The 25,821-nt window shown below is 38.3% G+C and overlaps 3 protein-coding genes and 1 non-coding gene across 4 annotated transcripts; 2 read left to right on the top strand and 2 right to left on the bottom strand.

The window, feature by feature from the left end:
• The first annotated feature begins 215 nt into the window (after window positions 1–215).
• On the top strand, window positions 216–1,579 carry LOC119779232 (mesenteric estrogen-dependent adipogenesis protein-like). The gene is made up of 5 exons (XM_038278818.1): window positions 216–491; window positions 577–713; window positions 934–1,049; window positions 1,133–1,300; window positions 1,383–1,579. Exons 1-5 carry the CDS (start codon window positions 298–300, stop codon window positions 1,401–1,403), a joined length of 636 nt encoding a protein of 211 aa, XP_038134746.1. The 5' UTR covers window positions 216–297; the 3' UTR covers window positions 1,404–1,579.
• Window positions 1,580–2,473: 894 nt separating this feature from the next.
• On the bottom strand, window positions 2,474–6,195 carry LOC119779231 (arachidonate 5-lipoxygenase-activating protein). Its single transcript, XM_038278817.1, has 5 exons — window positions 5,972–6,195; window positions 5,814–5,895; window positions 3,659–3,729; window positions 3,201–3,282; window positions 2,474–3,126 (listed from the first exon to the last, which is right to left on the bottom strand). The coding sequence occupies exons 1-5, from the start codon at window positions 6,042–6,044 to the stop codon at window positions 2,964–2,966; spliced, it is 471 nt and encodes a 156-aa protein (XP_038134745.1). The 5' UTR covers window positions 6,045–6,195; the 3' UTR covers window positions 2,474–2,963.
• A 1,102-nt stretch (window positions 6,196–7,297) lies between these two features.
• trnae-uuc lies at window positions 7,298–7,369 on the top strand. Its single transcript has one exon. It is a non-coding gene; the product is annotated as a tRNA-Glu (tRNA).
• Window positions 7,370–8,145: 776 nt separating this feature from the next.
• Window positions 8,146–25,017, bottom strand: uspl1 (ubiquitin specific peptidase like 1). The gene is made up of 9 exons (XM_038278756.1): window positions 24,861–25,017; window positions 21,898–22,054; window positions 21,450–21,572; window positions 17,635–18,448; window positions 16,012–16,122; window positions 14,287–14,416; window positions 13,140–13,265; window positions 10,970–11,130; window positions 8,146–9,887 (listed from the first exon to the last, which is right to left on the bottom strand). Exons 2-9 carry the CDS (start codon window positions 22,021–22,023, stop codon window positions 8,326–8,328), a joined length of 3,153 nt encoding a protein of 1,050 aa, XP_038134684.1. The 5' UTR covers window positions 22,024–22,054; window positions 24,861–25,017; the 3' UTR covers window positions 8,146–8,325.
• Window positions 25,018–25,821: the final 804 nt, after the last annotated feature.

Raw genomic sequence — 25,821 nt, 5'->3', positions numbered from 1 at the left:
AGACAGTTTCACTGTCTCCCAGACATCCCCTTGGGGATGGAGTATATATATATAAGCATCTATGTATGTATGTATATGGCTACTTTCTGCTTTTTTATGTGTTTTGCTTTTGGGCTAACCGAGAATGAAGCATTTTTTTTTGTTTGTTTTTTTGCAAGCTTTTATTTTGTCAGGCATGATCCGGAAGTTCCGATATGGTAATTAGTCAGAGGGAACTTGACAGCAGCTATATAACGTTGTTTACCTCCAGCAGCACAGCGCAGCTGATCGCGAGGCTTGAAAGACATCGTTGGCATCATGATGATGAAAAGTCAGAGCAGCGGAACTACCATGACTGAACTGGGTCAGTTCCTGAAAAACCCACCGGAGGGTTTTACTGTGGAGGCCTGCGGCTCCAGGTACCGGATCCGTTCCGGGGAGGACAGCCTGGTTTTTATTGATAACCTCCATGCTGGGGACCGGGGGGTAGTTTTCCAGAACTCACTGGGAAGGTAGATACAATTTTATAACACAGAATTAAATCTGATAAACATGCACAGATTAAACTTATGTGAACTTTATCCTTTTCTGTAATAGGAAGTTTAAAATGCACAGTCTGTGGGAGTACACCAGCATGAGGAAGAGTCTGCTGTCCAAGAAGATCTATGTGTTGGTTTCTCTCTGTGATCAAACCATCCTGGAAACCAACAAGAAGAGGGTCGTAACTTCCAGAGGTAAATAATGAATCCATTTTGCTCTAGTTTCAGAGTTTTTTTTTCATTTGGCTGCATTCAGCATTGGTACAGATGATTCATTTTGGGCTGCTTGCAGCAGGGTGGAGCAGCCAGAATAGAAGGCTGCAAAGAGCTGAGGTCATTTTGACCTTTTCTGTTGTTTTAAACTGCAAACTCCTACTTGCTCATGATAAAATGTCATGTAAATGTGTGTTTGCAGTCCTGCAGGAATACATTCTGTCCATTGATGGTGGGAATCCGATGATCAAGTGGCAGCTGGAGAAAGGCCTGGACTGGACCCTCTCCTCTGTGGCTGGAGAGAGCTACAGGGTGGAGGTAAGCACTGCTTTAGTTTTCTCCTTCAGAGCTGCTGGTGAAAATTATATACAGAGTTTAATAAAACCTTTCCCCCATTTTAGATAGACTTGAAGGAAATCTTGGAGGGCTTGACTGCTGAAGGCTTTATTGCTAAGGACCTGATGAAATATAATCTAACATGGGAAAATGCCTCCTTTACCCTTAAATACTATTCTGATGCCCTGTTTGACTTCCCTCATTGGCTTGGCTTAAGCAAAAGATCATTTAAGGTAAGTAATCTGTTAGAAACTTTTAAAAATTGTATGTTATTTTTTATCCTGTTTAAAACTTTTTTTTTTTTTTTTTTAACAGCTGAAACCAGTAAACACATGAAGGGAGATCATGACGATCCTATCCGCCAAACTTTTCTGCAACATCCGTTGCTGCATTTTGAAGAATGCTCAGCAGGAGTTTTGTCAACAGTGACCAGCTTCTTTTGTTATGCTGGGAGTTTGCTGTTTAAGCTGCTGGTTCTGAAAGCATCTGCTTTTCAATGGGTGGCAAAACGCCACCCTTAAAATCTGGGACTTTTTTTTTTTAGAATATACAGTACAATTGCCTGTAAATAGATCTAACAAGAACAACTTTTTCCAAGTTAAATTCCGTCTGTTTGTGCTGTACAGAGATTTACAAAGAAGGGGTTGAAGTCTTTTGCACTTAACAGTCATTTGTTTTATATTTTTTGTAAATGTTGTGTGTATATTGTAAATATGGAGTATATTTTACTGAATTTTGATGAATAAGATGCAATAAAATACTTTCTACATGCATGTTTGAAGCCTTTTAATTCAGTTTTATGCATATGCAAGTTAACTTTTGAACAGCTGATTTTTGTAAAGGATGATAAACGTATAAGGAACCTAGGTGGCATTAAATTCACATATTGGTAACAATCCAGGTAATACCATTTGAAAATCATCACAACATTGTCCAGAATGTATATAAATGGAGCAAAAAGATGTAGAAATGGGTACCAATGGTCAATCTGAATAAGAAAATTTGTAAAGGAAGGCTTTTTAACCCCTTCTCGAAATCTAATCTTGAGTGTTTTGAGGTCTTTGTCATACAATTCTTTCAAAACTATCAGAATTATTATTTAGCCCATTCAAGCAGTGTTATTTTCCTAAATTTTAAAGTTGAGGTGTTCAGGATCCTTATTTTATTTTTTTACATAAGACGTTCCCATTTCTACCCTCTACTGTTTGGTGTTATCTTCAGGATGGAAGTCTCACACTTTGAGCAGCTTACGGTTTTGATGGACTACCTGCTAATGCCAGGTCTCCTTGATATTATAGTAAATCTTTTCACTCCTCTGCAATCAAGGATCACAGTATACCTGGTATAAGCAAAATCTCACAAGGAGCACATGGTTTAAGGTGTTTTTTTTTGTTTTTGTTTTTTTCAATTATGCTATTTCCATTCCTATATTACAGCACTAATTGCATTCCTGGAAATCAGCATTTTAGAAATATATCTCTATTTGACTTCAGTATAATTTTGAACATAGTTTGCAATGGTCTTGATTCCCACTTCTTGTAGGATATCCTTCAAATTAACAATTTTCGTACTCAATTGGTAATTAAACCAGCCGATATGTTTTCTAATAGGGAAGAAAATTACTTTCTAAATACTATATAAATCATTTCCTGCACCTTTCTTGTCTGTCTTTACCCTTTTAAACCTTGCTTTTTCATCTGTTTAATAGTTATTCTTTGTGGCAATATGCTTTACTAAATCCAGTGTAAGTTATTGGCCTTTTCTTGCATGTGTCAATCATTCGAGTTGCACCAACATGTCAGCCTAGTGGGGGAAGTTATTAGTTATATTTACTGCTTAAAACATGTATTGTTGTGTTGAATACTTAATGTCCATCACTGTATGCAATAAGCTAAACTAAGGGAGCAGAAGGAGAGCAGATGCTGCGCCTGTGATGGTTTCCACGTATTCCTTGTAGTCGCGGCCGTAGAAACGCCACAGCAGATAGTTAAAGATTCCAATGATGCACATCATGGACAGGAAGAAGATGATGCGTTTCCCAAACAGGTACCCAGGAGTGCTGCGCAACAAGATAGCCGGTCAAAGATGGATTCCACATACAAAATAAACAGAGAGCTTGGTGAACTTGGGTACCTTTGAGAGCTCTGTCCCAGGTATCCAATAAAGTACTTCTGCCTGACGAGAAGGTAGATGATGCCAGCAAAGGCAGCAGGAGCTGTAGGAAGAAATTTGATAAAGATGTTGGCTTATAAAACACAGTGTGATTAACAGATCTAAAATATGTTAAACCTGTTTGATCTGATATAGCATTAATATAATGACAAGCATAACAAGCTGAGAGCCTAGGAAAATGGGTTGCCAAATACAGCATTTCAGTTCCAGCGTAGCTGCTTTGCACACACATACCACACATACTGAACAAAGGTAGGTCCTGTTTTATTCCAGGTGTGAATGTGGGATGTTTTTATTGAGGAATAGAAAAGCATAAAGAGCTCTCTTTGTTACACAGCTGCTCATAAAATAATCAGACCACATAGATGTAAAAAAAAAAAAAAAAAAAAGTGTGTCCAATGGCAAGGTTTAATCATTACCTTGACTGAGGCACACTCCGGCACACCACATGACTGCCAGGAAAGTGGGATAAGCATCCATGCAGTTCCGGCTATGATTGAGAAAGTTGAATTTGTTATTTAAGTCTTTATTTAACCAAGGGATTAAAACAAAAACATGATATGAAAGATGTCTTTTCCAAGAGGACAGCAAAAACATTGTGAAAATTATTAGAGAACAAATAATCTGCAATAACTGCTATCAATTATGGGGAAATCATTTGCATTGACAGGCTGAAGCAATTTCTGAGGTGGTTGCTGAGAGGAGCCCCAGCAATAACAAGGAGCTTCTTGTAACTGCTCAGTTGTTGTACCAAAAAATATATGTATTGTTAGAGTTAAAGGCCGGGCAGAAAAGACTGAAGTAAAAAAAAGAAAACTTTCTTAGTCACTAGAGAAAAGAATTTTAATTACACCGTGACAGTTTTAGACGGGTGGGACTTTATAGTATTTTTTTTTGACTGAGTCACAACTTTAAATTCAGTCAATCATCAGCTCAAAGCAATAAAGAAAAACACCAAGCTCTTTATCAAAGGTGTGGCAAATATCAACGGTTAATCTCTAAAGGACAAAATTCCCATTTGTCAGAACCTTTTGGAAGGGTGTCAGCTGGGCTGTGTCAGAAAACTAATGCTGGTCAGCTGGATCTATTCTAAAACACACATGAGTGTGTGTGTGTGTGTGTGTGTGTGTGTGTGTGTGTGTGTGTGTGTGTGTGTGTGTGTGTGTGTGTGTGTGTGTGTGTGTGTGTGTGTGTGTGTGTGTGTGTGTGTGTGTCTGTGGGTGGGGTTGTGATCCCTGTCCTACTGAAACCAAAACGGTCAATCTCATATAAAACCAAATTTGTTGAAAGGTGTTTTAAGCAAATCAGGAAGCACTAAGGCTCAAGCCTGCAACAATCTGGAATATGCCGATAAACCAGGCAACAAAACCTCTAAATAATTGTCATTTTTTTAATGAAAACTTTGCTTATTAATGTTCACTTTTAGTATCTATTTATGTTTTGTGTTAGTTTAACTTCCCTGTTTTCATTTTTTCTTATCTCTATTTCTGTCTTTTCCTCTAAAACACTTTGAATTACCTAGTGTATGAAGAGTGCTATGCAAATAAATGTGCTTTTCCTCTTGATTGTTCACAATGAAACCAGTTCTATATCTACATGGAGTTTAATGGTGATGCCCAGACTAAAGCTTATGCTGCAACTGCATGTTCAAACCAAATATCCTCTAAGGAAAGGTCTGCTGAGCTGACCTCTGATGACAAGAACGTTTGGTCATATCAAAATACAACTTTCCAACTCCAAAACGAGCTCTTTTTTTCCCAGTGAGGCTTTTTTAGTTTGAGAAAAATATTTGTGTATATTAGCTATTTGTATTAAGGCCTATATTATTTGTCATTATATTGACTAGAGAAAATCCACAATAAATTCAAATTTGTGAAGACAATTCCTGCTCAAATGCATCATTTAAAGCATTATGATACACAACCTTACATCAATACCAGTTACCGGTAATGACAATCAGATAAAAAGTCTTAAACATGAACATTTCCATGTTTAAGAAAAACTTTCTCCTTCAAATCTATTTTCTAAAATTAGGAAAGCTTTTGAGATTTGCAATTTCATTGTTGACATATTTCCTGGAATATGGAAGAAAGGATGTGGCCTTAACAATTTCTGTTAAAACAGGAAAGTGTTGCTGCTTGTGAAGTAATCGAGTAACCGGACAAAAGACTGTGATGTAAGTTACCGTCGCACAGTAGATATACCAGCAAATACACTTCCTCTATAGTAATAATTTTACTTTTTTTATAGCATAAATAGACCCTACTATAATAATGCTAAGACCATAAAATGCATATTTTTTCATATAAGGAGCAAAGCAAATGAAGTCCTAAAACAAGCCAGTATAAATTTTATACTAACAATAAACATGTGTGATATTAGTATTTTTTTACACAGAATTGTAAGGGATTTCCATTAAAAACAGAATAATGTGTGTTTTTTACAGAATTTAAACACGTTCCTAATCAGTACTTCTTTCATTTTTTGCTTGTTTTTTTTTTTAGGACACTAAACATGTCCTCCCAGTAAAGTTTCTTCATTGGAAAGAAATAGAACTGAGTAAAAAGCACTTACTTTGCACAAGACACTCGTTCAAAAGCAGACGTGTTCATGTTGCGGTTCTTGCATTCCCTCTCAACCTTTTGGGCAAAAAATACTAAAAACACAAACAGAATCTGTTATTGGCTCCACACATATATATAGATATACATTACTTTTTGTCTTTATCTCACCATTCTGAAGAACACTGATGAGTGTAACAATGACCAGGAGGTAGACGTTTTCCACCACTTTGCACGACTCCATGGCTCAATGATGCAAACCTGCTGGATGCTGAAGCTTAGAAGGACAATGCCTCTCTTTCACATCCAGAAACATCTATTTAAATCTACCTATGCTCTCCCTTTATGGCACCACATACGCTGCCATCTCACTTAAATCAAACACACAAAGTCTCTGGCTTCCTCTTTATGTAAATTATGCACTGGGTCAACTTTAAGGGGGCAAAAAAAAAGGGGTTGCATGCTACTTCCTCTGCGTCAGTGTGGGAATGAGATTATACAGACAGCATGCACATCTACAGCTGCTTATTCATAGAATAGAATAGAATAGAATAGAATAGAATAGAATAGAATAGAATAGAATTCAACTTTATTTTCATTACACTGTCACAAGTGTAAAGCAATGAAATTGACTCTACATTTAACCAATCCCCTTTAGGAGCAGAGGGCTGCCATTGTGCGGCGCCTGGGGAGCAGTATGGGGTTAAGGGTCATTGCTCAGGGACCCAGAGTTGCAGTCTGTGGGAGAGCAAAGTGGTGGAAAATATCTACCTCCTGGTCGTCGTTACACTCATACTTTGTGAATTTTGTTTCATTTCATGAGAGGATCTTTTTATTTGCAGAGACATTTCTGAATAATAGTAGCAATATTTAGGTGAAGGCCTCATCACAGTTTTGGTTCATCTTGGTTTTATTCTTTTAAGAATTTTTTTTTTATTATTCCCATAAAACTCTGTCACACCTCAGGGATAATGAGATATAAGTGTATAATTTTGGAAATGGATGAAAATAAAAAAATAAAAGAAAATGTTTTACATTTGGTTACTGTTAATCTGCTTGTCTGTCTTCCTGCCTGCCTGTTTGTTTGTCTGCCTGTCTGTCTGTCCAATAATTATGCTGCGTTGCGTGAGTAAGCTGGTTTAGCTGTAATTTTTGTCAAACAGCGCCTGCATGTGGAAAACCGGCTTATTTTTCAAATTTCAAAACTCTTGGTCTGCTGAGCAATCAATTAATATAATTAATTATCTTATAGTTTTCAAAATAATTAAAAGCGTTATGTATATAGAAGCCAACTGTTTTTAAATGATGCTCATGTATTCTAACTCCGTGCAACACATTGATAGGAGACGGATGACATTTCAGTCATTTCGGATATGGCCTAATGACGAACATCGAAATTATTCTTTCGATATCCATGATGAATTTGTACTCAAAACCATCAGGTAGTAACAACATCGACATAGATTGATACCTTTTTTTCTGACAATGATGAATAAGTCCCATATGGTCTAGCGGTTAGGATTCCTGGTTTTCACCCAGGCGGCCCGGGTTCGACTCCCGGTATGGGAACTAACTTTTCACATATACTAACTTAACATTTTGTCAACGTATTAGTTTCCTTCTACCCTAAATATTGTAATTCTCATAATGTACATCTTACCTAAGACTCATCTCACCTGCTCCCTGCCTGTTTTGTTGCAATATTGATATTCTCAAAAATACAATATCAGTCCTGTCAACTAACGAAATGAAATAATGTTCATGAATGTACAGGAGCACTATGGATATGAGCATACTATACCTCCTGAATAAGCTAAGGTCCTTTAAGATATTGCAAAGTTCCGAATGTGAATGCACGCTACGCAGCAAACTGCTTCAACAATCAGAACCTGAAGATGTTTGATGCTGGAAGACCATATACCAGTCAATCCAAGCTAGGCAGAAATTCTTTTTTGTTTTTATTTGGTCTGTTGTGACAACCTTATTTTCAGATAAACTGACTTATCAAATTAAATAAAGAATAAATGTGATTGTGAGCTAGACTACAAATTTTATTTCTAAGATAACATTTTACTGATATGTACCTAAACATCTTGTATGATATGAGAGGATATAAAAATTAACACATCAAGTTGCATCTAAAGGATGAAAAAGGAAAATCCAATGATTTGAATCAATATAAAGTATAAATATTTTATTACCTTAACACAGGCGCCCAAAGTGAAAAAAACAAGACATCTGAACCATTTAATGACAATAAAAACCTCTCAGCTTCAAGTCATTTATAAAAAAAAAAAAAAACTAAGTTTTAGCAACTAACAAGGCTTCAGTTTTTGCATACAGTACATACGAAAAACAAAGTGCAATTTTTTGAAGTAAAACCAAAAGATGTAGCACTCCTATAAAACCAAGGAGACAAAGGAAGCCCCGCCTGCCAAACACATCTCATAATTCTACAGTTAACCGTTATTCTAGCTTCCAGTTTAAATTAAAATGAAATTGAAAAAAAGATAATTTTGACAGCTTTAAAACTGGGAGAGGAAGTCTTCTAGGAAATTGTGATCTTCTTGCTGGTTTCTATGACAGACCGCTTGGGACGTGACTCCAGAGCCATTCACTAAACAGTCCAGCTGGTTGGGCCCCTCTGTCCCATTAGCCACCATCTCCAGGAAGCCGGTGCTGTCCGGGGAAAGGTGGCTGGCAGTCGTTGCCGGGGACAGCAGGTCGGACAGGATGTCATCGCAGGTGGAGCCGTCAAAGGTGCTGGAGGTGACGGTGCTTGGAGAGCCCAGGTCGGTGCTGTCCGGTCTGAGGTGCGTCATTCCTCCGTTCTCCAGCAGGTGGTTCAGCTTTGCCAATTTCTTCTTCTTAGCTTTAAGTTTCTTCAAGAGTTTGTATCTGAGGGCTTCAGTGCTGTTGAGAGCGAGAGGAACCTTTGTGCTGCTGGGTTTCTTTAATGAGGAGATTTCCAGGTGAAGAGGGGGGGGCTTCCATGTGAGAGATGCTGGTTGGTTAGGATGGGCGGCTGAAAGTAATGGAGGGATGCTTAAAGGTGATGGAGCAGGACTGGGGTTCTTTGCACCAAAGCCACCGTACATCTCTGCAGCTTTTGGTGGGAGACACTTTACTTCCTCTGTGATAAACGTAGTTTTAGGAACCCCTGAGGGAATCTGCAGCTTTTTCACAGGGTTGGGAGTGGAGTGAACTGGGTGAGATGGCTTCACTTCAGTTGCTACAGGGTTTTGGTTTGGGGGAGGATCTGGAAGCTTTCTGTGTTGTTGGTATCTGCTTAGCAGGAAAGAAAACTGAGAGCTCAGAGCGCTGGATGGAGGAGACTTGTTGGTAGAAGACACCGTGGAAGTGGGCTCTGTAGCAGGATGGGTGTCAATCTGAGCAAGGCTAACAGGCTGCGGTGGCTCTGGAGCTGCAGGAGGTGGAGCATCTTTTGATGGATCTGCTTTTTTTCCTCTCAGCCTGGCGCTTTTCCTCGTATTTGCTCCTCTACCTTGTCCATGTTTGGTCTTGGGCTCAAACGTTGGAGCACCCCCTGATTCTGAATCAGATTTAGGCTCAGCCTGAGCGACCTGATGCGAATCTTCGCCTGCTGCAGGGATGGAGCTGTCAGGTAAAGATGCTTCATTCCCTACGGGAGAACTCAGGTCCTCATTTTGGTGGACATCCTCTGAAGGCTGCATCTCCACCATAGTTAATGTGATGATGTCATTATGAGAAAGGCCCTCGAAGGCATAGAGCAGTGTGGAGGCACCTATCGAAGTGTCCATCTCAGCTTTACCTGTAGTGTCTGAATCGTTAGTGCCGTCGTCTCCTGACAGAGCACAGACTATGTCGGTGTCATTGTGAGAGGCGACAAAAGACTGATCTGGAGTCTGTGCAGTTTGTACTTCTTTCTTCAAGCCTTTCAACCTGGAAACCCTTTTATTCTCAGCTGGGGAGGGAGCACAGGCAGAGAGCGATGGATCCCCCTCCACCTCCCAAAAGACGACATGGATCTCCTGCGCAGGGATCTGCAGCTGCTGGTGGGTCTCACAGGCGGGGTGTTTTAAATCATCATACTCCAGCCAAGATCCTGAAGGAATAAACAACGAGTCGATTAAATTCAAACAAGTTTAGAATCTGATAAACAATGAGGCAGCATAATTTCATTCTGCTAGTAATAAATCTCCAGAGTTTATGCAGGATTAATAGACAAAAAAAGATAAGCACCAATGAGCCTGAGGGGAGGCTTTAAAGTAAATTTTCTTACTGCACAGCGTAGCACCATATTGTTGCTAAGCTCTTTATTGAGTAACTGTGGGAGCTGAACAAGCTGATAATAGCAGGCTGATTAGTCAGGTGGGTAGTCAGCCAGCCTGCAGTCACCTGCTAGAGGCTGTTTAATAATGGAAGTGAAAGGGGGCGCTTCTTAAGTGAAGACTGCCTCTTTTACAACACCAAATAATTAGGTTTAATTCGATTTAGGTTTTGTCTCTTTATGGTGTAGAGGCCTTCCTGCTACCAGCTGAGAGGAAATAAGCAACAAGGAAAACCTTTTTCATCTGAAGTTTAACTTTAAACGCTTCCATTTGACACCAAATGTATCATCCAACAGGCTCAGTTTGAGCTATGCTTCAGAAATGTTTCATTTAATTAAAGAGGCAACTAATGGTGGGACTTAAATTAAAAGAGTATGTAATAAATAAACCGGCTGTCAATTAGAGGGGTTAACTTATTTAAAATGGCAAAATGAATATGAATGAACACAAAGACTTTTCCTTTTCCATTGGCAACAAGTTTTTCTTTTTCATAATTATTGTCATATGTTCAAATAAACTATTTAAATAAAAGATATGAATGAACATCACTACAAGCTCATTTTCTTATCGGAAAGAACAAACAAGAGGAGAATCAGAAATAGTGAAGAGCAAAAGAGAGGAATGTATGAATGAATAAAAAGAAAGATGGAGCAATGAATGGAAAAAAAAATAGGCAGCTGGGTGGAGTTACAGATAAATAAAATCCTGCATTCAACCAATATTTACACATTCACACACTGACAGGTAGCAGAGATCTGATGTATGTTTAATGCACAAGAGTATGAAGACTTTGAGGGAAATCTAACTGACAACCTTCACATCAAAGGACAACCACTAGTCTTTATTCAACACGTACCATCTTCATTGTTGATCCAGGTGACAAAGTGCTTGAGTTGATGGTTGTACTGAATGACTGTGCTCACAGAGTAGCATTTCCCCTTGAAGCTGAAGGTGTACTTCCTGATGTCACTGTCAGGAAGCCCCTCTACAAAGTGCAGTGCAAAGACTGGAGGTAGGCTGCAAAAAGATACAAGGAAAACATTAGTAAGAGGTCCTGAAAAAAATAAGGTGGGTTTCCAGGCTACAGGATCACTAAGTGGCCAATTTTAAACAGTTTTGGCATTTTAAGCAAGATCTTTATATAAATGTGTACAAAATACAGGAATTTTGAGCCAGTATAAAAATCCGCGAGCTGCCTTTTGATGCAGGGCTAATGACATAGTTAGCTTCAGACTCAAAAGAATTAAAAGTAAAATAGCAATCTAATTCATAGCAGATGTCTTTAGGTTACTTAAGCCCGCCGTTCACTGTGCGATTTTCGTGCAAGAATCTTTCGATCGGGCCGACTTTCAGCCTGATTGTGCATCGTAGGCCATGTAGTGTACAAGGGAGCGGCGATCAGCCTCTCACAACCACCTCACGAAATCAGATCAGGAATCCTGAGGTTAGGATAAAATAAAAAATGTTTGATATACAGTCATGGGCAAATCCCTCAGGGCGCATGAGCAAAGAAAGATTTTTCTTTTTATTCTTCCTCTCAGATGTAAACACAGCAGCGTGGAAGGGATGCAATGAGTGAAATGCAGTTCTGTCTGTAAAATTGATAGACCGTAGTAGCCATGTTTGCCCAGCCATGTCCTTTTTTTCAAAAAAGATCCCTACTCAATTCCATAATAGCTCTGCTTTCATTGTAGGCGAACCACCAAACATTATCCAGAGATTTAGTACTACTGGGGCTTTTTTAGACATTGGAGATGGCTGTAGAGGCGGAACAGAACTGAGAAATAGCTGCTGCTTCTCTGTAACTTGATTTTGGTGCTTTGTTTTTAACTCTTCACACGTCTGACTCCACAGCTTTGATTCCCATCATGCTGAGCCTGAATGACTTCTTGCTAAAAATACGCTATTCCTCATATATATTACCTAGTGCTGTTTTTAGCCATGCAGAAAACTCTTAGTTGGACAGCCAATTTTCATTGAAGTTGCACTTCCACAGGTAAAAAGTTATCGGCGCATCACCACAAGGTCTGTGTGCAACATTGTTTTATTGGTTCTGTTATCAGGAAGGAACAAATAATGTTTGCAGCTAAGCCGTTCGGTAAATGTCAAAAACATTATTGTGAATTATCTTAATTTTGATAATATGACTCTGTGACAATTCTAAGATCTATGAAAGACTGATTTAAGACATTTTAATACCAATTAAGGCCTTATTTTTATATTGAAGAATTCAATGCAAGATTTTTTTAAGGATCCGCAGGAACCCTGTAATATTTCTAAAGACATTAGGACTACAATTAAAACAAGTGGTGGCAACATGGTGATGTGGGGATATTACAGGGTTTATACAGGAATAAATAACTCTAACTTATTGCTTTTTAATGCTCTTAGAAATCATTTTAATGCCACCAACAGGTACCCGTCGACAGGCTGCAGCCATGTCTCGAATTCCTCATTTTCCAGCCACTTCTGTTAAAATTGGTATTTCCCCCCATTCTCTAGCCTTTTCTGAACATACAGTTTTGCGATCAACCGGAAGCAGTTCCACACAAATATATCGTGATATAATATGTTTGACGAAATTGTTTTCATAAACAATTTTTTTTTAAAGAAAGCATTTCAAATTCCACAATAAAAACATTTAATGAATTTTAATGCCAATTAAGGCCTTAATTTAAAAAATAATAATTTAATGACATTTAATGATTTTTAATCACCTGCGGAAACCCTGTATTATCACTTAAAGGAGTTTAATTGAGCAAGGCTATGTTAATGAAGCCCAGCACTATTCAACTTTTTTTTTTTAAAACACACAGCTTGATGAAGGATCTAAAACTCTGGCTTTCAGGAAATTTGCCCTTCAAACTTTACTCATTTAACTGAAATATTAGCCAATCAGCAGAGCTCTGTAGATCCTGATCAGATGCTAGGGAGGCAGCTAAGACGTGGAAGGCAAAGACCAGAGTTTGGGACATCTGCCTTACTTTTACTGTCATTACTTATAGGTGTAGAGTTTTAAAACTTACCTCTCCAGCAACATTTTCCTCTTCTGGTTCTTTTTGCAACAATTATTACATGGAGCCAAATGAGCTGCGTTAAGAGGGGTCCAACCGGGGACAATATTTGTGAAAGTCGGGAGAGTTTTCACAACCCTGAAAAGCAACAAAAAAACAAATGAGTCATCCAAATACTGCAGCACAGTTCAGTCGATAAAGTGTTAAACTGCAGCATATCCAGGTACTTATTTTGTACCAGGCCATTTGATACAGTAATTGGTTCAATATTACCGACAGGAAGAAAACTTCTATTAAAATGTCAGGTTCCTTTACTGGTTCTTCACTTCAATCAGTTTCTAAACCCTTTAGGTTTTTAGAAACCCACTCCTCATAGAAAGATGCGTAAAACATCTTAAAATACATTCATATTTTGTCAAATTAAACCTTTAAAGTTTGAGTTAGAAAAAAAAAGCATTTCCAGAAAATTCTTTTTGAAAATACAGTTAATAAAGCGCAGTCTTTGCCACCTCTTTATTCCAATATTACAACAGTAACAAGAAGGGCATTCTTTCACAATTTCTCTCTTATTTAAGGCATCTAATATTTTCCTGCACTCCAATAAGGTCCTAGTGTCCTTGAATCAGACCAATCCATCATAAGCTACAGAAAGCATTGGCTGCTTTTGTATTTGTATCATTGTCAAACCCTCCTGTAGGATTTGTTCCTTCAGACCTCAACCTTTGTCTCATCTCTTCAAAGCTCACAAACCTTCACATGTCTACATTTCAAGGATAAAGAACACTTTTTTTCCCTGGTTTCCATCTTTAAAGATGAAGCAAACTTGGTAATTAACCAAATTGTTTCATTTCTCCAACAGTTTTAGAGTTTTCTCCTACCTCCTCACTGTTATTGGTTACAAGATGAACGTGGTTCATAGTTCACATGTCAGACATTCATGAGTTTGAGTTGGAAAAATAAAAACAAAACAACTCTTAATAGAATTTATCATAGAGAATAGGTCAGAAATGCCCACAGTTGCAGCACTGAGGATAAACATAAAAAAAACAGCCTGGATAAATTCTAGCGATATTAGGCTGCTAAAAATAGAAATATCTTTTTGGTTTTAAGATTTTAAAGCTTCCCTTTGATTTAGTGCAGAAAATAAACCATCACCAACCTTTCTTTTGTGTTCACTTTGCATTTGCTGCACTTGAACTCCCAGGTATAAGTGGTCTGGAAGAGGCGCTCCATCCAGGAGTCCAATGACAGCAGAAGAGGCAAGGCGAAAACAGGCGTTTCCTTTTGACCTGAAGAACGCAGAATGATTACGTGTTAAAGACACTACACTTCATTTCTGAACAAAAACTAAATGTGCAAACAGAAAGCAAGGCTACATAGAGCTAATTTGTCCTTCTGAATCAGATATTTTCTCCTTAACTTAACTAAAAAATAGTTTTGCTTCCCTCTGTTAAGCACGTCAACACACATGAGACTGGATTTTATCTTTATGCAAGAGTGATGCCAAGGCTGAATGAAGTAGAAAATAAAAGCACTTAGTTTGATTAAAGGCTTTGACTGCTTAGACATCTCTCATGATTTTCAGATACATTTAGCAGATTTATGCTTAAAAGAAAAAAATTGGGACATTTTAGAATACATTCAAAAGAGCTTAGAAGGATAAAATATGAGGGAACAAAATGCAAATGAAAGAATTAGTAGGGAGGTTAGAGAAATATTCAGCTGGAGAGAAAAGACGACATAAAGAGTTTGTCTCAATGGTTTAGAATTCTGACTACAGAGGATGGTCAGAGAACGCTGAGGCTCCCGTCTCTTTCCATCTGCACCAAACCATCGAAAACTGGAAAAACAAACGGCTTGTTGTTGTTAGCATCCTCTCTAACGAACCTTTTATTATCGTCTACAGAAACAGTAACATTTAGGTTTACAGGAAACCAGCCCACACAGATCCGTACCTTCTGTTTTACTCTTACTGGCCACTAAAACACAAACTATCTATTATTAGAAATAACACAACATTGAGCTGGATTTGTTCCCTCATAGTCAGGGAGAATGAAGTAGGGATAAAACGATTAATTGTAATGAATCAATTATTTAAATAATCGTCAACTACTTGAGTACTACTTGATTAATCTTTAACTAGAGTGTCTCTAACACATGGCTTCAGCTAATAGAGCAACCCGCCTAGAGCAGTAACTATACCAAGATTGTAAAAATATTTGTAAACATTCTGCAATTACGTTTTAATCTGTCTATATGCTCTATTCTGAACTCCTCGAGTGGAAAAGGTTTAGTTTCACTTGGATTAATTTCGTAAAATATCTTCTTTAAGGAACCTTTGTCTATCTGAAAAAAATAATCGTCAGATTAATCGATTTGCAAAATAATCGTTAGTTGCAGCCCTAACCTGAAGCAAAATTCCTTACATATGTGTTGGAGGAAAATATCTTTTCCACATTTAAGCTTTAAAGTGCCCAAGATGACCTTATCAGCCATGGACCGTAAACAAAACATCAGCATCAATTTGTTGGAGATGTTTCTGCATTGGTCAAGATTTAAACGTTAAGTTGACCGAAACCACGGCTCCAAAGGCCGTTTCAATGTTTTCTATTTTTCCATGTGTGCCGCTTTGAAAAACACTTGTGTACAAAAAATAAATAAATAATCAATCAGGTCCAGTGACATCTTGAACGTCTGTAACGTTTTGCTTTGAGAAGCCCGGGAAATGATTTGGTCCTGAACCGATTTAGGTTCCTGTACTTATTCAGAGAAGGAACAAACTACCACATCACTCAGAAATCAGACATTATAGCATGAAGATCATGAAGACTGAGCTTTAAGAAACATGAAGGTTTGTGAAAAAGGCTGATGTAAACCGTCTTACCCAGCTTGCAGTGGAGTTTGGGCTGCAGAAGCTCAAAAACAGACATCCTGAGACTCTCCAGGCGAACATGGGCGTTCTGCAGCACATGGTTTGGTACCCTCACAACGCCATCTATCCAAAAACAGATTTAAATCAACATAAACACTACATTTTCTACACTGCTGACACGTTTACACATGATGGACCAAATAATTTGGGCCATTCTAACACTACTTTCAGACTGCACGCGATTGAAGCAGCAGGTTTACATGCCAAGTAAAAGGTTGACGTGCTTCAAGGCGCATCAAAAGGCACTGCAACTCATCTTGATGCATCTGAGCAGCACCTCACAAGCTTCTAAGCATGTGATGAGCTTCACAAGCAGCAGCTGCTGGAGTTGGATAAATTGAACTTAAAATAATATTTTAAAGATATAGTGGAGGATGTTCTTTCTCCTGGTGGATCATGAAAATCAGTAGCCTGATAAACCAGACTAAATGGGAGATTAAATGTGTAATTTAGTCTGGCCCCGATGAATGAGACATTGGAAGACTGTTGATGAGAACAACCAGTTGTTTTTCAAACTGTGTCTGTGCCAATTGGCCAACGTTCTGACCAATGGGTGCAACTGACATAACGTGCGACAGAAAGCTGGTGGGGGAGTGTAAAAAGAACAGCCTGTCGGTAAAACGGTGAATATGCCCTTCTCAAAAATGAATGATCGTAGAGCCTCTTCCCGCTCACGTTTCAACGAAAACCCCCAAGTCTAAAGCAGAGTCAAACGAGAACTGTTCAATAGTTGTTGCCATCTTGCTTGTTGTGCTTTCCCCAGCTTCGAGCAGCTTTGTCGTCCCGCCCTAAAAACAGCTTTGCATCCAGAAATTCAAAACACATCTCTGCGTTGTGATTGGTCCGCCAGTTCTAAGGCCCGGGGCATTGAGTGAGGCTAGACCACTTGCAGGCAAAAATGATTTTGGCCGCTGGCGGATGGGGCTCGTCTACTAGGCTACAAAATCAGTGGTCCTCCTAATTGTCAATCATTCTGGTGTTATGTTTACATAAGGCCGTCCTACGTGCTCGTCCCCATTTTCACTTACCAGTGGTGAGTCGAACATAGTGGAAAAATTGCAAATCTTTAGGAAAGTAAGCTTGTACGAGCGACGCAAACAGCAACTTTTAAACCGGCGCTCCCTCTTGGGAGCAGGTACAGAGTTGTACATGTGAATTTTTTTTTTTAAGTTGAAAGGGTGGGTTGTTTTAAAAAAATTTGAAAATCCTCCACTATACCTTAAAGTTTGTAATATTGATGAACTGATTGCACAGAAGATGCTTTTTGAGGTAGACTTTCTCACTTAGAGATTTTTAAAACTACTTTTAACCTCTGATCACAGCAAATATAGCAAAGCCGCTCTCTGCCATTGAACACAGGAGCAGCAGATGCATCAGCGAGTCTGACCCTAATGTGTACAAGCTTTAAAAATGAAGCAGCAGACACTTGTTTGCTGTCCAAAGCGCGTCCTGTGTGAACGTAGCATAATCACCTCTTTGAATGAAGCTTAACTTCAAAAGTTTTGTTTGCTTAAATTTAAAAATAATCCAGACTTTATCTTCAGATTAAGCAAACTGAAGTATAGTTAAACATACCTGTGCTAGTTTGCTGGTGTTCCTGGACGGCAGCACAGATTTCTTCGTATTCTTTCAGGAGCCGCCACACAGACGAGCTCTGAGGCTCGTCTTTAGCTCCAAGTTTTCTTAAACTCTTACAGTTCACTAACACGGCCAGCAGGGAGTCCAGCCAGCACAGGCTGTCGCTGTTCCTCCACAGCAGCTGTTTTGGAACAGAAACAAGATTTTCAGACAAATCTTGGCTCTCTGGATGGAAGCCGTTAACATCTTGACCTGGGGGGATGTCCGCCATGAGTGATTGTTTCTCTGAGGGCGTTGTTTCCTCATTGCTTAGGGCCGATGGGGTTTTAACATTAACTGATTGAACAGCTTCACTGGAATACAGTCTGTTGCATCTGTTTGAAGTTTGATCATTTTTCTGCTTTATTACATCAGGGGAGACGAGGTGAACAAACGAGGCAGGAGGTTCTGCTTTACTACTTGTCAGCAAAACTTCTGAGGAGTGTCCCGGAGAGGGGGAACATGCAGGAGGAGCAGGATCACTCCTGTGCTCAGCATCTGGAGTTTCCTTGTTGGATCCGTCCACCTTTTTAATGTCTCTGTTTGGGTTCCCGCTCTCGCCATTTGTCGCAGGTTTTAAAGAGCAGCTGTGAGGCACACTCTGTGGAAGGAGTTCACCATCTTCGACCGGTCGCTGGCGTTTAATCGGACAAATCGCATCTTCTTCATCCAAAGCCAAGACATTTTTCCTTTTCACCCCCGCAGTAGACTCCACGCGTTTCAAGCTCGCCAAAACATCCTCCAAGGGCCGAGTGACCAATGGGAAGAGACACTGAATGGGGAAGGGAAACAAATTGATTAAAAAAAGAGATGCAGAATATAAGGACATTTAACTTTATCTATCCAAATTGTATTTTTCATGAAAATCAGGTAAAGCACAAATGCTGATGCATCTCTGGTTAAGACTTTTAAAAATCCATTTCACAAATCAATCATTTATAATAAACTCCTGAAATGAATCTTTAAACTGTGGAAGAGATAAAAAGTATTAACGTGTATTCATGTGCAGGAGAAAGGTGAACTAAAGACAAAAAAGGAAACATAAACATCTATACAGCCTGTTTATCACCAAACCATAATAAAGACCAGCCTGCAGGCCTGGGCACATATTTAGCATTGATCTCATTTCCTCTCAGGTGTTAACACATCAGGACCCCCAATAGCAAAAGCAGAAAGCTTTTGGATTTTAAGCATGCTGCAGAAAACATCGCTGTTAACTTAAGACCTTCATCTGTCGGGGAATGAAGGAGTGTCCCCAAAAATCAGACCAGCTTGTCCCTCTAACGCTCCACATGGAGTGACATTTACTCCAGCATGCTGGACACACTAAACGCAAATATGCAAACACAATAGATCAACAGGAGCAGAGCTTACCTGATAAAAGTACATAACAAAGCAAAGTCTTGCACTTCACTACATGTCTATTCTCTTCATTTTAAAACTTTCAAATTAGGGATTTAAACAAACTATCAACCTACAATTAATTGAGGTTTAATGGATTATTAGATCAGAACTGGTTCCAACTGATTCATATGGAAGAGGATTAGGGCCACTGAAAAAAAAAAGAAAGTTACCTGATTTTTTAATTTTATTTCAGTTTAACATGGGAAAAAAGCCAGAATTCTGACTTTAATCTTAGAATTCTGACTTTTTTCTCAAAATTCTTTAATTTCAGAATTCTGACTTTAATCTCAGAATTCTGAGATTAAAGTCAGAATTCCCCATGTCAAACTGAAATAAAATGTAAAAATCCGTTAACTTTTTTTCCCCCAGTTTTTCCTCTTCCGTAAATTCATTTGTAAAGTTTGCATTAAAAAGAATTTCCTTTCAGTGTTCTGTTACTGCCGTCCACTAGAAGGCGCCACTGTTCATTCTGAACCAGAGCTTCACTGTTATTTGCAAGAGAAGTACAGCCAGGAATGCTCCGGTCTGGGATTATTGACACCGTTTAATGGAGACTAGGATGCAGAACCCACTTTATGCACCTCTGTTTGCATATATAAATCCTCCATAAATTCACGTTATCACCTTAATAGTGATTCATGACGTAGCAGCATAAATTCTCTGCCGTGTTGTAAAGGCGAGGATGTGATGCTGAAAAAATAACATAATGGAAGACATTCTAGCAATGCCTTCAATTACCTGAAACATTCATGTTTTGTTACTGCTTATAAGTTCAATAATATGTAATTAAAAATTTTTTTTCAGTATTCAATACAGCAGGAACAATAAAAAGTTGGAATATAACTATGTGCCCTTATAAATCAGGATAGCTTTTCATGTTAAGATCCTCTTAATACAAGAGAAAACTTAGATTTTTAAGAATTCTGCAGTTTATCAATTTATCAGTAATTATCGAGTACATGAAACGACTGTAGACATAAATGTGGACCCTTAAGGCCAACTTATGCATCTGCAAAACTTCCAATGTGTCTCTCTGAGTGAACACCCCCCGCGCAGAGGTTCTGCAACCATCATCGTGCACCTAAAAAAAAATCCTGACTATGCGTCAGATGGTCACAAACCCACGCAGACCTCAAGCGGAATTGCACAAACAAAAAGCAGCTGTGATTGGTCCTTGGTATGCCTTTCCGACTGTCTGTGTGGTCTTGCTTCTCGATTCGGTGCCGGGGCGCGGCATGTTTAAAAACCTGAGGAACAACTACAATGGGCAACTACGATGAAAGGTTAATCGAGGAGGTTCGGAAATACAACCACTTGTACGATGCCTCACACAAATTATATAAAGATGCCAAGGTCTCTGCCAACTCCAGGAGGGAGATATGCCAGAACCTGTTCCTCTCTGTGTCTAGCAACTCTAGATCCATCTTCATGACTGTGATATATCTTGCAGATGCGCCATTGTTGTTTTGGAAGATAAACACTCCCGCTGGCGCCGCCAAAGCTACCTTGACCATCCGCCGAAGTTCTCACGAGTTCTCGAATAGGCTCCCCCTAGCGCTTTGGCTGGAAACTGCTGTGCGTCCCTAGAAATTCCAGACCGACGGTGCAGAAGCATACCAGCAAAACTGGTTCTCGAGCAGACCCAAGCGACATTTGATGTGTGCGGTTGCAGATGTAGAATCTGCTCTTTATTCTGCCTTATGACCAAGAAGGCCCCTTGGTTAAGTCATATTGGTATCCCAAGGAAATAGGGTCATGCATTACTGATTAGAAGTTCCTAGAAAATCTTAAACAAAAGAACATAGTCAATTACATTATAGAATATAGTCTATAATGTAATTGATGACATAAATAGTACTTAAAATAATTGTACATGGCTAAATATCATGTGGAATGGAAACAAGTGTTTTTTTGGTTTTTTAATGTTTTGACAGTTAATTGGTGATAAATTGATAAGTAGGAAAGGGGCAGGACGTTATAAGATGTATCTTCTACCTGCTCCTTTTCGAACAGAAAAAATAAAATTTGCATGTCACATGGGCAAAATAATTTGTTTTATATTTTCATTCTTAAGTTTGTTTCATTCAAATTTTTTTTCCTTCTTGATTGTTTTTACTGTCTGTTCGAAATAAATAAATAAATAAAAAAAGGAAGTAAATTAAATTAAATGAAAAATAAAAGATTTATTATAATTTAAGTGGATTAGTAAAATATATCCACTATTTTGTTAAAGGCTGGATTTTTCAGGGCATAATTACTATAAATAATCATTAGGAATGGAGTATTTGAAGGATTTTTCCTCTTTATCAGGGTACCATCATAAACAATCTCTGTAGATGTGTTTGTGTGTAAACAGTAATGGGATTTACCTGTGGGTTCGTGCAGAGGGTAATGGATTCCTGGAGATTGATGCGGTAGGAACGAAGAGGGTAGTTCAAGCCTTTCGAAGCACACCAAGGACAATAATGCAGTGAAGCAGCTCTTTCCTGGACCTAAAGAACAAAAATTAAACATTAGATTTACTAAGATTTTCAGCTAAGAAGATTCGTTTTTGGTTTATACTCTTGAAAAGCTAATAACTAAATAGTTTATATTCATTTAAGGACAGAAGAGAAAAAAAAGAAAACAGAGAGAAACATTCATATCTTATACACTAACAATGGTTTCGCCTTTTACAACAAGAGTTTTCCACTTTTTTTTTTTTTTTTTTTTACTTGTTTTCCTTATTTTAAATTTGGAGTGGCACTGCCCAATCACAGTGTCTTTCTCAAATACAATTCAGCTTTGCGCAAGTGACAAGGAGAGGAAGCCACTGACTTTTCCCAAATACCCCGCCTGCGGTGAGGCCAAAGCCTCCAAACCAGTGCCTTCACCAGTCATCGGCAAACAGCTGTCGCTCCTCGGTTCCATGGCCGCCTTCTGCCGGTCGACGTATATCACCATGTCACTGCAGCCTGGCTCACGACCAGAGGAGCTGAAAGGGCACAAATAAGGATTTATTAAAAAGAAAATATTGACTCAATTTTCTGCTTCTAAATGTAGACTATAAAAATATATATATAAAAATATAATAATAAAAAAGAAAATAAGAAAAAATAAAACTTTGTTGCTGGTTGCCTACTCTGCTCTGTGATTAAAGTAGCCTGAAAGTAGAATTTGATGCAAGTATTTAAGTTTTTAGGTTCCTCTCATATGAAACAAGAACGGTGCATTTGTCTGTGACGACACAGTTCTTTAAATTTCAAGACAAGCCTTCAAACTTTTCCTTTTCATAACGCTTTTAGTTGGAGCTGTTGAATTTGTCCCACACCATCTCTGTAGTTATGCTGCTATAGAAGAGGTCTACAACAGGGGGTCCGGTAGCATCATGGTCACTGAACCACCTTTTGGTACCAGTATGGGAATGCCCTGCCGGCAAAGGAAAGCAGCATCTCTATAAAACTGAATGAAGCATGCGACGCTCTTAAATTTCCCGGCAGACTCCTTTGTTGACTTTAAACTTGAGAAAACAAAATGGACCAGAAACAGCAGATGATGCTACACCCCAAATCATAGGTCTTTGGAAACCTCCAGTGGGACCTTAAGCAACATGGATTTGTACATTTTAAGTGAATCTGGTTTGAGCGTGCATTTAGTAGGGTCACAAATTTTATTCCATTTGCAATATAATCATAATTGTAAAAACTGCCATTTCTAAATTGCGGAGACACTCAAGCTTTGGCATTCAACAAAAAAAAAAAAAAAAAAAGAGACACCAACTGTCTTACTACAGCCCTTAAGGCGGTGGTCATAAGCTTAAAGAGGGTTTAATACCACAAAAAGGGGAAGAGTTGCAGCTAGCATGCAGATCAGTCTAGCTGCCTGCCAATATTTTGGCAGGGATAAGCTATTATTTCAGCTTATCTTTCAGCTTCTTCTCAATTTTGCATTCTAAAATTGACACAATGATAACAAATGTTACACTAAAAGAAAAAAAAAAAGGAAAAAAAAAACATTAGCAAAGTAGAGCGAATGAAGGGAGCAGAAATGCATGCACTTCACGTGTTCTTAATGAATTGGCTAACGCATGCGTGTATCAGCCTACCTATACCGCACTAATACTGGCTAAAGGTATCGATCCATCTCTACTCTGTGCATGGTGAAAAAAATATATGAAATATTTGTTTTTGATCAATAACAAAGGGTTATCAAACAAATAGTTGTATTTATTCATTATTCAGTTTCCTTGCAGGGTTGGGGAAAGCAGGACGTATCAACAAAAGGCAGTGTGCATCTTTAACAGGTTACTAGTTATATAATTCTCAGTAAACAACACGCAATTACTAGGTTATCTCATTGTGGCTAAATTAATTAAATGGCAGAGTCTGAGCCAAACCATCAACACTCCTAGCATGCACTTTATTAGATTGGACATTTTTTGCTTTTATATATATTATGCTAGGAGGTTTTTATCTCTCTTCTCAAGTGTTTGGCACTGGTGAATATACTTGATCATCTCTACGCCCTTGAATCTACATAGTGTAAATAAGTCTGAAAATGCAATCTGATACGCAAAAAAACACAATTTAAGGTTGTTTATGTTGTATAATTACTAGGGCTGCAACTAACGATTATTTTGCAAATAGATTCAACTTTTGATTTTTTTTTTTTTCGATTAATCGATTAATAATCGTTTAGCCAAAGATTACTTAAAGAAGACTTTTTATGAAATTAAAACAGCTGAAACTAAAACTTTTCCACTTGAGGAGTTCTGGATAGAGCATAGTGACAAATGTTTACATTTATTTTATTTTTTTATATTCTTGGTATACTTACTGCTTTAATTGGGTTGCTTTGTCAGTGACGAGCATATTTTAGTCTCTAAACTCCAGTTAACGATTAATCAATTACTAAATCATTTGACTATTATTTCAATAATCGATTCAACCGCCTAATTGTTTCATCCCTAATAATTACTTAATTAAAACATAGATATATCACTAGCCATTAATGGATAACATTTAGAAGTTTTTTTTAGTAACCTATTTAATCACTTATAAAAATTAAAAAGAAACACCAACTTTAATTAGTAATGGAGAAAACACATATTGCTTATGAGTGTTGAATAACATATTTGCGACATTTCATCCAAAACTGAAGTGAATTTCTTCTTTATTATATAATGCATAATAAAGTGCACTTGAATGCCTCACAAGGATCAACTGCGACAAAAAAGCTTTTAAGAAGTGAGAGGAAAGCAGCAAAAAGTGGGATGTGCCATTAATTAACTAATCATAAGTCAGTAAGACAAAATAAATGGATAAAACACAGACTTTTTTCCTTCTGACCAAACCGAGACAATTTCCATTTAAACATGTATTCATTTGTCTTTATTCAAATTTTTAAACAGCATTTTGTTCTTTTTTATCCCACTGGGGGGAAATAAAACAAAGAAACAATGCTCCAGGTTTTATTAAAAAGACTTTGGCTATCCCACCACCTGAGGTGTTAATTGTCAGTAAATTCTACCACTTGTCAATGACTTTCACAACAGCACACAGTGTTAACGCTCATATCACGTTTTATATCAACTCTAGACAATAAATGCTGCTGGGAAAAGCATGTAATACTTAAAATTGTTTAAAAAAATAACGCATAAGTAGATATGAAGCTAACTGAAAATGCACTTTGGACAGGTAGCACAATGCTAACCCTATTAGCTTACGTTAACCTCATGCTATAAGCCGTAAGACCAAAATTTTCTTGCCTTTTTCCTCATAAAACATAAACGCAATACATACCACCTCCCGCGTTGAACTGGTTTCGATTCGATGATTTTTAATACAGAAATCCATACAAGCAGCGTTTAATTTCAAACGTCCAGCGGCGGTGCGACTCCATGTGCATCTTCTGACGAGCTCGTATCAGAAACGTTCTACATCCGCCCGCCGCCGGTGCGGTCCGTCCGCCTTTTCCTTCCCCCTTGGTTGAATGACAGAGTCATCTGGACCCCTACCGGCGGTTCGCTGCAACTGCAAGATCTCAACTTATATTAAACCAGCACCAACCGGTTTGGCTGAACTGAAAGACCAGTATTAATATTGTTTAATAAGATTTTAATATTTCAATTGCCAACTTGACCACATGTTTGGTAAGGAAGTGTTTTTAGTGATATTTCTGAATGGTAAATCAAAAAAAAAAAAAAAAAAAATCCTGAAATCCCACATCAACAAAAACTGCAATAATATTAATAGTTTCTTACATGTTACATTTAATACTGAAATAAATACAGTCATTTAATAAATAATTCAAAAGCAGTTGACCTCCAGAGGCCCAGCTTTTTAAAGCTACATTGTGTGATGTTCAGCAACATCTGCTATTGCAAGTGGAGTCAGCTTTAAGACATTGACTTCCCCTACTGAGGTTGTTGGTTCGAGACCCACCTTAGACTATATAGGGAGTGTTGGCCTAGTGGTTAGAGCAGTAGGCTTGAGCTCTGAGAAGGTTCCAAGTACCCAGTTTAATCCCCACAGCCTCCACCCTGGGTCCCTGAGCAAGACCCTTTACCCCACACTGCTCCCTGGGCGCCACACCATGGCAGCCCATTGATCCCTGAGGGAATGTGTCAAATGCAGAGAGAGGATTTCTCTAATGTGACATCAATAAAGTTCAATAATTATTATTGTTATTAAAGGAAAAGTCTGGTCAATTTCAAACTTCAAACAAATTCACGGCGCAGTATCAGCCGTTGAGCAAGTCCCA

The sequence above is a fragment of the Cyprinodon tularosa genome, unplaced genomic scaffold, assembly GCF_016077235.1.
Source record: "Cyprinodon tularosa strain WSP-4 unplaced genomic scaffold, ASM1607723v1 ctg144, whole genome shotgun sequence".
NCBI lineage: Eukaryota > Metazoa > Chordata > Actinopteri > Cyprinodontiformes > Cyprinodontidae > Cyprinodon > Cyprinodon tularosa.
This window is presented reverse-complemented; position numbering and strand designations above follow the sequence as displayed.

Excerpts from the sequence above, each read along its gene's own strand:
- LOC119779231 (XM_038278817.1), bottom strand. The coding sequence starts at position 6,044 with ATGGAGTCGTGCAAAGTGGTGGAAAACGTCTACCTCCTGGTCATTGTT. Across the intron at positions 3,730-5,813 it reads GAACGAGTGTCTTGTGCAAA|CCGGAACTGCATGGATGCTT; the intron begins GTAAGTGCTTTT and ends TCTCAATCATAG. Across the intron at positions 3,127-3,200 it reads CTGGGACAGAGCTCTCAAAG|CACTCCTGGGTACCTGTTTG; the intron begins GTACCCAAGTTC and ends CTTGTTGCGCAG.
- uspl1 (XM_038278756.1), bottom strand. The coding sequence starts at position 22,023 with ATGGTGATATACGTCGACCGGCAGAAGGCGGCCATGGAACCGAGGAGC. Across the intron at positions 18,449-21,449 it reads CCCTCTGCACGAACCCACAG|TGTCTCTTCCCATTGGTCAC; the intron begins GTAAATCCCATT and ends TTCCCCATTCAG. Across the intron at positions 16,123-17,634 it reads ACACCAGCAAACTAGCACAG|ATGGCGTTGTGAGGGTACCA; the intron begins GTATGTTTAACT and ends GTTTTTGGATAG.
- LOC119779232 (XM_038278818.1), top strand. The coding sequence starts at position 298 with ATGATGATGAAAAGTCAGAGCAGCGGAACTACCATGACTGAACTGGGT. Across the intron at positions 492-576 it reads TTCCAGAACTCACTGGGAAG|GAAGTTTAAAATGCACAGTC; the intron begins GTAGATACAATT and ends TTTCTGTAATAG. Across the intron at positions 714-933 it reads GAGGGTCGTAACTTCCAGAG|TCCTGCAGGAATACATTCTG; the intron begins GTAAATAATGAA and ends GTGTGTTTGCAG.